The following is a 14,823-nucleotide window of genomic DNA, read 5'->3' as shown; positions in this document are numbered from 1 at the left end:
TCGTCCCGTATCTCGCATTGAAACTATTTACCTGGTGGATGAATTTGGATCTATGAAACTACTGTGATACATTTTTGTTTAAAAGGAAAAATTGTACAATATTTGTAGACTGTATGAGGTTTTCCTGAAGCTAGAAGTGCAGTCCAATAGTTTTTGTTTGTATACCTTTTCCTTTTGAATGGGCAAATGCAGATATTTGGAGACACTGTACTCTCTTAGATATCTGCCCTAGTTTCAATTAATCTACTTTACTATTGAACCATTCTGGGAATCATCTGGTAAATTCTATGGACTCTAGGCAGAATTTGTATTTTGTTATCACCCCATGAGCAACATTAATTATGAATCAATGGGGTTTTTGTTCATCTTCTAAAAGGGGTGCCATGAAAGGGAGAACTTGATGGATTTGGGTCCCTTCCCTTTATTGGCTCCATCGAGCAGAGTGGGCGGCAAATGGACAGTCTCTGAGAAACGGCGGGGGTCCCTGATGGGGTGAGAGACAGGCACACAGTATGCAGACTGTATAACACTTGCCTACACGCAGATGAAAGTGTCTTTCCATTATCATTATGCCCACACATGTATTTCCTAGTCCTGCTTTCTCTTCGTGACAGGCAAAAGGATACAGGATAAACAATGAGACTACAGGAGAGGCAGTGAGCTTAACAGTGGGTGAAACATACTTTTATCCATAGTGAAATTAAAAAAAATACAGGGTTATTCATAAAACCTACATTTATCAGGGAATTATAAATTTTAGGTTTAACATTTTTTTTTTTCCAGCTAAGTTATCCTAGCCTTAAACATGCAATTTCCTGGTGAATACCTGACAATTCACTTTTAATGAATAACGCTTATAGGGTTACGGATCTGAAGCCCTATCCATTCCAGCATATCTCTATTTAATAATGTGTATATGTGCTGATACGTAGCTGTGGTTACTACTGGTTTATTTATTTTATCATGCATTTCCAGTTATATTTTATATAGTATAGCTTTTTCATTGGTGAGTTTACTTGTAGTATTGTTTCAGTATTTGAGCAGCAGAGAAATTTGAACTTAATTTGGCTTTTGAAAGCCAGTTTCTTTGCTCAACCTTTTCTTTGAATTACTGAGCATTTTGGGTATTGTAGCTTAAACCCCCCTAAAAAAAAAAACCTAGTTTACCATCATCAAGACCTGCATTAATAGGAACCTAGAATGACGGCAGGTAAGAACCATCCGGCCCATATAGTCTGCCCAATTTTTGAAATGCTTTCATTAGTCTTTTCCCTTATCCAATATCTAAGAGAGCCTTATGCCTATCCCACGCATGCTTAAACTCCTTTACTGTGTTAACCTCTACCACTTCAGCTGGAAGGCTATTCCATGCACCCACTACCCTCTCAGTAAAGTAATACTTCCTGATTTTATTTTTAAACCTTTGTCCCTCTAATTTAAGACTGTTCTTTTGTTGTGGTAGTATCTCATGTCGCTTAGCCAGGTCATGGTTAATTACACAGAATACAAAAGTTTATCAGCGCTGATTAACAAACAATATGAGGATAGGCAGCAACCCAAACGAAGGAGACCCCTCAAATCATGGCTAATGTAGTTTACAGCTCCGCTTCATATATTTTCTCCTTGAACCTGCACTGGGTAAGGTGTAGAAACAAACAGGACAGAACAATGTGTTGCTTCATGCTTTGTTGACTGAACGTGCCCATTTTGTTTCCCAGAAGCTGCAGCTCAGTTGCACATGATAATGAGTGAGATACAACCTCGAGACACCAATGATTACTTCAACCAGCCAAGAATATTACAGAAAGAAAATGACCCGTTTTCCAAACCCCTCCCTGAAGACGGTGTACCGTCCGATACCCTATGTGCAGAAACAAAAGGTAATGACATGTAATTAAAGCAATTAAAACATGTTAGGTAGCTCTGTTTACATGCAATTTAAAATAATTTGCTCTGCACGTGCAGAGCTCGTTCAGTTTTATATTAGATATGTTGTTGACACATTATTTATGGACACAGTTCCAGTAAAAGACACTTATAACAGCGAGACTGCCATGTATCCTTGAAGGGCCAGCTGTAGTGCTTCATGGATTGTGTAGTTCAGTCATATTCAGGGTCTGGGCTATATAAATGAAAGTAAAATTATTTCTGCTCAGAACATTGCGAACAGAAGTCTACCAACTCACTCTCTGTATATATTTATCTAGCACATAGACACATCTGTGGCCTTCTGTTTATCTGATACAGTGATGGGTCAGTTACACAGAATTATTTACTAAAGGGAACCTATATTGCCAAAAATAATGTTTAGTAAAAAAATTTTGGGGGACTAGAAGTTAATTTCTATTATTGTGAACTCTTACCCCCCTGATGCTAAAAACAAAGTTCAGTTAAATATACTTTAGTTAACTTTCCCCCCCCAGAGTTGAGATGCCTCTGCTGCCGCTGCCTGCTCTTTCTCTGTCTTCGTCTGCAAGCCTGCCGGCGTCTTCTTTCGCTCTTGTCCAATCTGATTCTTCTCATAGAGAAACAATGGTGGCGAGATACTAATGCAGAGCAAAGAATCCATTAAAATGCTCTGTGAGCAGCATTTGATTGAAGTGCAAAACTAATAGCAACTTTGACAAACGTATCAAAGTTAAAACAGCTCAAACACCCTACTACCCTCAACAAAATACAATGCAGCAACAAATATTCTAAGTAAAACAATTCTAACCATGATTGGAGCGTTCGTGCACTACGAGGTTAGGCGTCTTACCCTCTTGGAATATATCTTGCAGTTATTATTATTATTATAATACACTACGTTAGAGAAGCCAATCAGCTCGCCACTATATATATAATAAATATAATTATTTATTGAAGAATCAAGTCGGCCTATCGGGAAGACAGTTTTTAACTCTGCAATGAAATCATCGCACTGGGTGCTTATAGTGTCCGTCTAAATTTTTTTTTTTTCTTTACCTGTATGCCAAGCTTTCATTGTTATAATGTATTTCTGTGGAGGCTTTTCGGATTTAAAGGAGGACAATTTGCTTATTTTTGGTGATTACATTCTTCATCTATACATTTTACTGATTGATTCTATACATTCTTCCTGGAGTTCGATTTTGACCAATAACATGCTACTAAAATTATCATGGGGCCTCTTGTTCTCTGCCATTTCTGATCAATGGGATTGTTATTATATTTAACCAAACTAAATATTTTAGTCGGTATATAAGTATATAAAATAATTTGTCAAGAAAACCTCCTGCTGCTTATGTCATGTAATTTTTATAAAAGTAACAGAGGCGCTGGTCGTGGTACATTTTGCAGAAACACCCCTAAAGTGACTTGGATACTTCCATAGTGTCACCCATGGGACAGCTCGAAGGTAGATACATTTACCGGAACCTCTGTCTGTTGTGCAACCATTTTACTGTTCAGCTCCTGGTGACTTGACCTGCGAGTAGTCGTGTATCTGTGTGTTGTTGAAAATTGCAAGAGTACAAAATAGGGGGGTCTGTGGAAGATTTGAGAAAACGTGTAGTAACGTGTTATTGGAAAAGGAAATATGTGGCAGCAGATGCTCCACCCACTGTCCAATTTGTCAAAAAATGCGGCTATGTAGTAACATATCCTATATTTGGATTGTGTTGGGATTTCAATGAGGTTCCAATGCCGTCTATAGATTCTCTTTTTAACCCCTTAAGGACCAAACTTCTGGTATAAAAGGGAATCATGACATGTCATGTGTCCTAAAGGGGTTAAAGTGAACGTGCTTTCTTGACTCATGCTATGCAGTCAAGACGGCTCTGTCACTGTCTCGTTCTTTGCATATTTTGCAGAGACCCCACATGTTGACTGCCCTGCTTGCATTCTGGTGGCCTCGAGGTGCAAGGGAAGGTAGTTTTTATTTACCTGATCCTCTATTTTGTAGTTGCCACGATCTTATTTCCAGGAGGAGTGTGCAACACTGATGTCAATAGAAGATCCTACAAGGCCGCAGGTTATTCCACTGAAAAAGCCTTTTTCCCCCTTCAGAAGTCACTAGTGAAGGCTGAGGGGTTCTCCAGGTTAGACAAAGGGTAACTCAGTCTTCTGTCAAGCAGAGGAAAAATACAAAAGACAAAGTATTCCCTACTTTTGTCTTATGATACTTTTTTTTACTGGGCTTAAATATCACTGAAATCGCAACAAAGTCTTTATGAGCATTTCATAAACATTTTATCTTCAACTTGCTAAAGTGCTTTATGTTTGAAGAATGTATCCTCTTTTTCTTTAAATTTGTAATTTTATAAAAAGTTCAGATCATGTTACTTCCTAAGTTGTTCATTGAAGCTAAACTTAAGAGGCAGCAATTGCCCGGAGCAGCTACCTTGCAAAGCCTTGAGCTGCATTCGCAAATCTGTGATTGGACAGTCACAGAAACAATGGGTGGGGCTTGAAGGGGAGGGCTTGCAAAGGCAGCAGACAAGCAAGCTGTTTTTAGATATAGCCTTATTGAAAAAAATGCATGATAAATACAATTGCATATCTACTAAATGGTGATTATTTATTTGGGCAGTGAAGTGACCCTTTAACAGATTTGCCCTGCAAATTTTTTTTAGCTACAGTGAATTATTTAGATTTGTTTGTTAAATTATACTTATCTCTATGAAAATCAAGCAGGTAATGTTAAATCAGAAGCAGTAATACACAGTGACCACTGGGTGGAGCTGTGGAACTGTGAGTTCCAGGGGGACTTCCTATTATTGTCAATATATACCTACACATGGTTATTTGGCCTTGTGTTGTATTCCAGGTCATGGTACAGCTGTGCATATTATCTTTTCATTTCTCCATGATGGGAAAAGTGCTGTGGATTTTTTTTCAAGCTTAATACAAAGACTTAAACAGAAAGCAAGTAAAATGATCTAAATTGCTTTTTTTTTTTTTTTAAATGCAGAATATTGAATTTTACGGTTGGGTTTCAATGCTAGTTTTTGATTTGTTGGACAAATGCCTTTTAAAAACATTCCATTTTGTAAGGGATATAAGATTTTGAAAACTTACTTCTACACAAACTTGGGTTTATTCTTAAATTTATCTAGGGACGGCCAAAACGTTGACTCTGTTTTCCGAATAACTGCTCCAAAAAATAATAGCAAAGCATCATGGGAGTTGTAGTTCTGCAATTGCTGGGGGTCCACTTTTTAGCACCCCCTGCACACTAATCTTGAATTCTTTTTTAAATGTTAGAATTGTCCATTCATCTCAACATATTTATCGTGTGTGTGTAAAGTCTGTTGTGTAGCAGTGAAAATGTTTGTTCATGCTGTCTGATGTGTCTGGAGTACCTGTTCTAGGCTATGCTGCAGACATCTGTTTACCTGTATAAATGAAAATATACAGATTGCTACAAATATACAATTAATGAAGCAATAAAGAAAGAATACTGTACATAAACTAAACTTTATTTAACTCCCAGAAAACGCTCGCTGTCTACCTGGACTTAGTTCAATTTGAAGCACTGAAACAATTAAGCATATCTTGCAAAAGTAGAATCATTGCCATTTAAACTTTAAATATACCGCAAAGTGATGAATAAAACATCTTCTGAAACCAATAAAAACGTCGTTATTTACTAGAAACTGCTCTGAAAATGGTAAAAAGGGCAACAATAAACCTTTATATAAAAGACTTCAAAATACACATATTATAAAATATTTTTTTGAAGCTAATGAGTTAATTTAAAAATACACTGATAAAAATCACAGTTAACATAATTTTTTTTTAACCACTGAAGACAATAAAACTATGTGATAAACACAATAATAAAAATATTAAAACATCCCAAAATGAAACCTCATTTAAACTTTGTTCCTCTTGATAGATATTAAAGGGATACGAAAGGCACCCAGACCACTTCATCCCTGTGAAGTGGTGTGGATGCAGTGACCCTGCAATGTAAATCAGTGCCGTTTTGTAGAAGGGTTATACACACCTCTCGTGGCTGTCTTTGTTAGACATCGTTATTTAATAAATGCTTCTCAGAGAGAGCGGGGGTTGGTGCGGCACAGAGATTTGCTGTGCATGCGCAGTTCCCATGCAATGCTTGGCGAGACCAATGTGCAGCGGTATATAAAGTACGGTAAGCAAATCTTGCCCTTTAAAACTTTTTCAAGGGTGATTGGGCACACACCTAAATTAGGTGAACACTATAGCGTCAGGAATACATTTGCATTGCGAACGCTATAGTGTATCTTTACTTGTTAGAGTGAGAGTAGAGTTACAGTAAATGAAACATACATATGAATAAGGTGTATATGTGTATATATATATATTACAATACATGATCTGTCTGTTATTTCAGAGCCAATGTTGCATGGTGCATTTTGGCACGCACTGCATTGCACTGATGTTTACGGAGTTATTTATTAAAGTGTGAATTGTCATGAATTCAAAGTGAATTTAAATTTTAATCCATGTTGGTCAAAGTGGAAACATTTCCAAATCAGCTAGGTTTTACATTTGGCTATTTTGAACCAACGTTTTTAATTCACTTTGAATTAAATTGAGATTTCATTAGCAAACTCTGTTTGCAATGTAGGGGTGTCTAATATCAGTACAGGTGTTGGACAATCAAGTTCTGCCCTGCCTACTCCAGAGAAAATAAGCTATTACCATTAGTTTGACCCCTATCTTGTTAATGAAATGCCTGGAAAGGAGCTCTCTCTACCTGTGTATGCATAATGGGGCTGAATTAATTAGACACTATAGCCGCCCGCGTTTATTAAATTGGTTGTGGTCCCAAGGTACCATCCCTGCACCCTTATAATTAACTTACTTGTCAACTTGCAGAATATGGCTTGAAAGCAGTTTGTAGCTCCGCCTCCAAGCCTTGTCCGTCAGTGAGACAGGAATTACACTTCCTGACTCGCATTCTAACGTATACCAGTGCCATTATGTTAACTCTGACCTGTAGAAACATGCACTGAGTGCTGCCCTTGAGAGAGTGCCCCCGTCTTCATGAAGATTGGTACTGGGCATAGCCATGGACACTAAGCACCATTCATCAATGAGATATTCCTTTTTTTGTATTCGCAAGTACTCGCTCCTTGGGAGCAGTGTATGCAAGTCCCTGCACATCCACATGTTTTGTGTGCTAGGAGCTGGTAGTTGTAACTCCCAGCACTTTAAAAGGGCTTTAAGTTCTATACGCTATGCTTAAAAGCCCTGTGCTATTTAGTTTGACAAATTAATGAAATGCAAGGCTGCAGGGAAGTTGACATGGCACCATAACCACTTAAATGCATGTAAACAGCAGCAAACAACTCCTGTTGCCTGGGAATTTAACTTTTAACACCAATTGTATAGCAGCCGTAGACATCTATGGTTCTGTACTGTCTTGAGATTAGAGATAATCTAATGCTAAAGGTTCTAGCTATACCTCTAATATGTTTAAAATGAAATCATGTAAAATACATAATGCTCTAGCATGTATTAGGGAAAAATAAGACATTTCTAAGTTCTAGAAACATTCAGTAGTTTATTGTGATATCTCCAATAGCTGTTACCTGTCCTCTATGGATATGTCTATTTTTTCATCTATTTTCTGCATGATTTTTCTTTTAAAAGTGAAAGATGGGACGACCTGCAATGTGTCTGCTCAGATGGTGCTGGTGTGTTGCTGGCGAAGTTTGAAAGAAGTCTCTCTCCTTTTGGGAATGTTGTGCCAAAGTCTTCCACTTCGAAATCCACCTGACTCTCCCAATGGACTCCTGACCGTAGAACAGGTGAGTTTATGCTTATTTTAGTACTGCCACTATTCCATTAGCTTTTTAAAGTGCACCCATTTTTACAGGAGCAAAAGATAGCTTCCTTCCTTGGATGGTATCCACGAGTCGTCACATATGGTATAAGGGAAACTCCAGTGCCAGGAAAACAATCCGTTTTCCTGGTACTGCAGGTCCCCTCTCTCCCACCCCACAATCCCCGGTTGCTGAAGGGGTGAAAAGCCCTTCAGTAACTTACCAGAGGCAGCGACGATGTCCCACGTCGCTGCTTCTTCCTCCGCCGCCGCTCCTCCCAGTGATTGCGTCGGCCGGTGGGCGAGACTGATCCTGCCCACCAGCGTTAGAGCTTTCCTATGGGGAGCTCTAACACACACGCGCATTAGAGCTCCCCATAGGAAAGCATTGAAAAGACCGCCACTGGAGGTGGAGTTAACCCTGCAAGGTAATTATTGCAGTTTATAAAAAAAACTGCAATAATTACACTTGAAGGGTTGAAAGTAGTGGGAGTTGGCACCCAGACCACTCCAATGGGCAGAAGTGGTCTGGGTGCCTGGAGTGTCCCCATATATGATGACTCACAGTCTGGAAGGAAACTAATTTGTCAAACGAGAGACGCATTTCTTTACTGCCACTCTGTTTGTGAGAGAATAGCTTACTTTTTTAAAACCCATACCATTTATTTTCCATAGATTCTCCCTGTTTCTTCAGTAAGATACTTTTTATTCACATTCGTCAGCAACTAATAAAAATAATTTGGTTTTACCCCTCCCAAAAGGTGGAATAGCTAAATATTGGAGAGCGGAATGTTTACTAGAAGGATATTTAAGAATTTAAATATTAAAAAGACCTGCCCTATAATAAGATTTAATAAGCCACGTTCACGACTGAGCTAAACGTACAGCATGTAAATCATTTTCTAGAGGGTTTGGACAAATCGTATAAATGTTCTTAATTTTTCAAAAAAAAAATTATTTAACTGGACGATTAATTCTTAAATGCTCAACTCCCATGCATTCTGACTGCTTACTAAACTACAACACATGTTCTTGAAGATGATTGATATATTGGGGAGACATAGGGACGAGAAAAGCTTTAAGTAAATATATTATTTTGGGAAAATATTTAATTTTCAAAGAAGACAGAAGAACCTTAAGCTTATTTGATTGTAAATTCCTGTCCTAATGTGTTTTACACCCCACCTCCTATAGAATGTAAGCTCGATCGAGCAGGGTCCTGTTCAACCTATTGTTCCTGTAAGTTTATTTGTAATTGTCCTATTTATAGTTAAATCCCCCTCTCATAATATTGTAAAGCGCTACAGAATCTGTTGGCGCTATATAAATGGCAATAATAAATAAATAAATTAAGCTATTACAGTAAATAATGTCCCATCCATTTTTATTGGGGGGGGGGGGGGGGGGGATATGCAAATACATCACTGAAAATGGTGTAGTCAAATTAACATCTATAGCAGATAATTTAAACTCCAATATTATCAAGGATGGCAAGAGCAACGATACAATTGGAAGAAAAATAGCTTATAAAAAGAGCCATTTTCTCTTTTCTTCTCCTTTTAGAGTTAATTAGGAAGTGGTAGAACTCATCACTAAGATTTAAGATGAGGGAATTTTGATAAAGTATCTGCATTTCAGAAATAAAGAGGGTTCCACTTTTAAGATCCTTTTAAGATCACTTCTGGAAATTGCATAACTTGATAAAACCTTAAAAAATCACCTATCATTTCTGATAACAATTTTAGCATGCAAATATTAATTTTCTTTTTAAAAGTGCAACGATTCAGCAATTGGCATGCACATCTAGTTCGGTTTTGGCAAAGCTAGGACACAAATTGCATTGGAGAAGGAAAAATAGAAAATAAAAAATTCAGTTTCTGCTGTTGCATCTCTACTCTTAACAGTGAGTGAGATCGTTTAACAATGATTGACAGGGAGTCTAGATGGAAATACACAGTTCAAGTACAGGACTAAATACCGTGTTGTGAATTTTCTGCATTTTAATTTTAATCTTTAGAACTGACAAACGCATATTTGTTAACTATAAGGGTTAATTAAACTGAACAAAGCAATCCTGGGATGGGATAGTTCCCCTTTAAGTTTATAAACATGGTCAGTGATACTCTACTTGACCTATACAATGCTTCCTGTTTTCTGGATCCCTCCATGGTCACGATGGTAGTCTTTTGAGCCATGGTGCCTAGACAACAAACAAAAAGTTTAATGTAACCCTCTGATCCCACATGTGTTTTATAGTTTCTTAATATATTTTGCAATTTTTTCAGTTTTCGCAATCTGTCACCCAGTGTTGTGTTTCGCTTATTAACATATTGCATGTTTGTGATTGTTTAGTAAGATTGTACATTGGAACATTTATTTCATTCTGTATGCAAAGTGTGTTTAATCCTTTTTCTTTGGAATAATTGTGTGGGGTACCTTTGAATCTAAGGATATTTTGTGTGTGGCTTCTTGCCTTTTCACTTTCTGTGAAATGTATGAAAGACCATATGGTTATACCAAACATTACATATCTGAGAATATTACCTGCAAGTTATACTGCAAAAATCAGATTGCCCATTATTGACTTCAGAAATTATTGTTCAATCATGCTTTTTGACGATGCCAATCAAATTGCCTAAATGTAGTTTTAACGTTTAATGGCACTTTACATTTACATTTATTGTGGTTTCTTCTTATAATGAAATAATGATTACATTATAAGCGAATAATGGACCCTAAGGCCATTTCAGCTGTAGGTACAGTTTATCAAGTTTGGAGACATCTGTGATCTTGCTGCTCTATTTCCATGGTAACCTATCTGCAATGGGCTTCTGAACTGCCATCCTTCTAATCCCCTTTTTCGAGTCAATTGGAGTTTGTTTCATAGTCCGGCCTGTGATTTTCAGCATGCATGGTTTCTAAAGGGGCGAGGATATTGGAAGCTTCTGTGTGAAGAAAAGAATAGAGAGAGGAAAAATAATAATATATACTGAAACTACTATACAGTTTATGCTTCATTCAGAGAGCATGTATTATATAAAACCATTATACATTGTAAAAAAAAATATATATATTTTTTCCATCTGTCAATTTTATTTTGCGGTTTTCAAATTTCTTTGAGAAATCATAAAATGGATTGTCACAAAGTTGTTTTTTGTTTTTTCCAAGAACTGCCTCAAAAGGCAGTCTTTGTTACAACTCCCGTTCCAATCTTTGAGTGGATTCTAATGCAATCCGCTTGTATTATCACTTGTGGTGTCTATTCTTGTCCTGTTCAAGGTCATAAAAAGCTATTAAGCCTTCCTACAGATAAAACATTTTTTCTTCAGTGAGTTCCCTGGAAGCGAAACTTTGGCATTTAGCGATCCATAAGGCACAGCCTTTATTAAAAGTACGAAATTTAAGGGGACGTAATGGGGGCTTTCATTTAAACCTGACACCCATCTTCCTGGGAATGATGTGAATCTGTTTTATTTCAATATTAATGGAGAGCTGCAGTAACATGTGTATCACCTCTAATGTATGGCTATTATAATGCTATGCATAATGTACACATACAAAACAAAAATAAGATTTTAATTAGTGGTGTTCGTTCACTACCCTCTTTTTTTACCCAGCACCTGAGACCAATTTTATATTTTTGTGTTCATAGTAAATACAACAAAGCTTATTAATTTACTTTTTACAATGTTTTTTTGTTTTTTGATGTGTGACTGATGCACACAAGTACATTTAAAACAGTAGTTCAGATATTCCTGCAGGAAGTCCTAGAAATATGAAAATGCATTTGCTATTGTGATCACTGCAATGCCTTTTGTGAGTTTGATAGCTTTGTGTTTTGAATTTATTTTTGTTTTATGCGATGCGTACCAGTAAAATCTATTTTTAACACATAGGTGAGTAACCGCAATATTTTTGATTCTTAAGGAAGTTCATTTTAATTTATGTATGTGTAGTGGAAAAGGTTGCGGACCAATGAGAAAGGGTGAGCTGTATAAATTAATAATAATAACCAGGAAATGTACATTTAGATAACTATGATTTCCAAGTACGTCCTGGGGATGTTTCTTTTGCCTTATATCTTTATATTTGGAGAAGGGGATTTTATTTTTGTACATATTTTTGTAATTTATGTCTTGTCTTGCCCATTTTGGAAATGCACAATCAAGTCCCTTGGTGCTGTGGCTGTGCTTTCATCAATCTTGGGATCCTAAACAGTCCCTTGATCAGTATCGATTTTGCCTGCTTTGAGGAGAGTATCGCACTGAGTAATTGTCTCAGAATGTGCGGCAGCTCCGCTTCAAGAACTGCCTTCGCCACCCCTCTAAATTTGAGGTTCTTACTGCGCCTGGATTCTTTGATCATTGCGAACCGCTGCTCCATGGTGACTTGTTGCTTTTGGAGCGTGCGTATCTCCTGTTGCAGGTGGGTGAGTTGCTCCTTGGTGTTTTGGGAGTCGTCTTCCAGGGCTGTCAGGCCCTGTAGGTCTTTGCGGAACGTGGCCATATCCGTGTGGATGTCCCTCCAGAGACCCAACAGCAGCTCCTGCATGTCGGCTTTTGTTACCGGCGCCCTAACTGGTTTGCAGGCTTCAGTGCTTCAGTCAGAGGTAGCTCCCGCTGGGTACACAAGTGGAGGTCATCGGACTCCAGGGCTTGATTGTCCGAGAAGTCGGAGCACTCTCCCATGTAGGAGGCCATCCTAGGCAGTGAATTGCTATGTGCCTGCCGCCAAATATCGCCGATGCTCATGCCCATTCTCGGCTTATCTGCCTTCTGTTTCTTGGTTTTCCTACCCATATTTCTAGGGGCTGAGGGTCCAGTTGGAGTAGCTTCATTTGGGGTAGAAGTTGTAAATAGCCTTTATAATGGCCTTTGATACCCAGAGCACTGCAGACATGCGAGCGCTCAGTTCAGTAACTTGGCTCCGCACCCTCTTTCTATTACTTTTCATTATTTGTTGATGTAAAATAAACATATACAATATTGTTTCTGATTTTTACAGGTGTCCAGTTGTTGGGAGCAATATGTAGGGTGGGCTTGCTAAAGGGGGGTGGGCAAGTAAAATTAGGAGGGAGTGGGCTAGTAAACCAATGACGGACCGGCATGGTAGGAAATTGGTATTGACATGAGAAAAGAAGAGGTAAAATACACCATTATAACTACACATGCATGCACACGCAAACCATCCACTGTATTCACACACACATTGCCACTCCACGAAGTACATTCCTGCATGCACACATGCTAACATTACCCACATTAAATATGTAATCACTATTCTACACAGATTTGTGCGCACACACTCCATCATTCAAACATACACTGACACTCAACACAAATGCAACGTTGCACTCCTGTACGTAGACCATCACGAAGTAGACACTCCAGGAATCAAAAACAAAATGTATTTAGTGGAACACTCCAAGCACAATAACAACTATAGCACACTGATATTGACAGATAATTGGAATTAGGGGATGTGAGATTACTGAATCAAGGAACCCCGTATCATTCTGGATGTCTCTTTATACCTATCTGTAATTATTGTTCCAAGTTGGTTTATTCAGTTATTTTTACAGTCTTAATGACCTCACCATTTCTTTATATGTCTGTAGAGCAGAATAAACCGTAACATCAAAGCCGCCTTCTGGCCTTCAATGCAATTAGGCAGATCACTAGAACCTGGCATACATGGTAGGTCATTAGTCATTTAGGAGTTAAAATGATAACAGATTTTTTTGTAGGGTTGGAAAACTCTGCAGAACGATGAGTTCTCCACTACGCCCCAACCCCCCTTCTTTTTCTGCTTCTTTGCACTTCCAGCTAGTTTTCAAATCTAAACCATGAAAGTTGCAGCACCATCTGGGAATGTTCAGCAGACATAAGCGCAGTGTTTACAAGAAATTAGCTTACCACAAGCATTTCATTTGGAAATATCATGGATTTATTAGGTTTCTGTTTTCAATTCTTGACCTTTCCTTTCCATCTGGCTTCAGCAAGCAAAGCCACTTTTTGCGTGTGCGTGCGCACAGAAGGGTTAATAACAAAAAAGAAAATCCCTTAAATTTAAAATTGGAGTCTTTTTTTTTTTTTTTTCTTTTTTTTTCTTGCCTTTATGAAAACTAGCTTCTCTTTCGTTTAAGGTGTTGTGATGATGCATAGGAAATGAAGATTTGTAGAGAGAGAGGATAATTCTTCCCAGGGCTGGGTTGTGAAATAACGCTTAGATCGTTGTGTACGCACAGCCACGGTTTGCGTTTTTATCTGTCAAACAGCTGTGCAGCTTCTACAGGGAAACATTTTCTCCTCTGTGAATTTAGTTCTGAACACTCAAATTCGTTTTATTATTAAATTTGTTTAATGTTCTTATTAAGAAATTTGCAACAATGTTTTGATGTTTTATGTCCCCTTACAAATTAAACAAAAATTCAGCCAACTCCACAGAGACATTGTCTCAACTATTTCCATCTTAAGTGATTCTTTTCCCATCTTATTTCTTTTTAATCTTCCCGCTTTTGCTAATTTATTTTTATTTATTATTTCCATCGAACGTTGTAGCAATTGAAATCCACAATTAGAAAGGTCTGTAAAAGTGTGTGTGTCTACTTGGGCAGATTTGTCCTGTATTGAGGAACTAGATAGGATTTGATTGGTTAAACGTCTTAACAAGAACTGTCAGAAAGTGGATGCAAAAAAAAAAACCAAAAACCTCATTGGTCAAACACCTATGTTAGACTCAGGACTTGGAAAGGGCTGGATGACTTGATACTGCACAGGCCATGGTCTTACGATGTAATGTTGGGCGTGGAGTTGAGAGCTTTGGAGTTTAACTGGTGTGTTAGCCAAAGTCTTACAGATAGGTTCAATAGTAAACCTGATTAGGAATGAGCAAGACCACATCAACCATGCAACATTTGGACCACTGAGCAAGTAGGAAATGTTGCAGAAGACACAGCTTTCTACGCTGCTTACAATGTTCTGTGGTGGTTTGTAGCTCCACCACAGCCATAGAGCCACCTGTCTCCATCCTTACTTCAGTAGTAAATA

At 37.9% G+C, this 14,823-nt stretch overlaps 1 protein-coding gene across 1 annotated transcript in view; it reads left to right on the top strand.

Moving 5' to 3' along the window:
- The window catches only part of THADA (THADA armadillo repeat containing), a 519,919-nt gene that overhangs the window by 38,157 nt on the left and 466,939 nt on the right, over positions 1-14,823 (top strand). Inside the window, exons 20-21 of the mRNA XM_063443899.1 lie at positions 1,719-1,880; positions 7,603-7,760. Of these exons, the coding sequence (XP_063299969.1) occupies positions 1,719-1,880; positions 7,603-7,760 (320 nt within the window). The remainder of the gene's footprint in view (positions 1-1,718; positions 1,881-7,602; positions 7,761-14,823) is intronic.

Source organism: Pelobates fuscus, chromosome 2 (assembly GCF_036172605.1).
Source record: "Pelobates fuscus isolate aPelFus1 chromosome 2, aPelFus1.pri, whole genome shotgun sequence".
Lineage (NCBI taxonomy): Eukaryota > Metazoa > Chordata > Amphibia > Anura > Pelobatidae > Pelobates > Pelobates fuscus.
The sequence above is the reverse complement of the archived record's forward strand: the minus strand, read 5'-3'. Positions and strand labels throughout refer to the sequence as shown.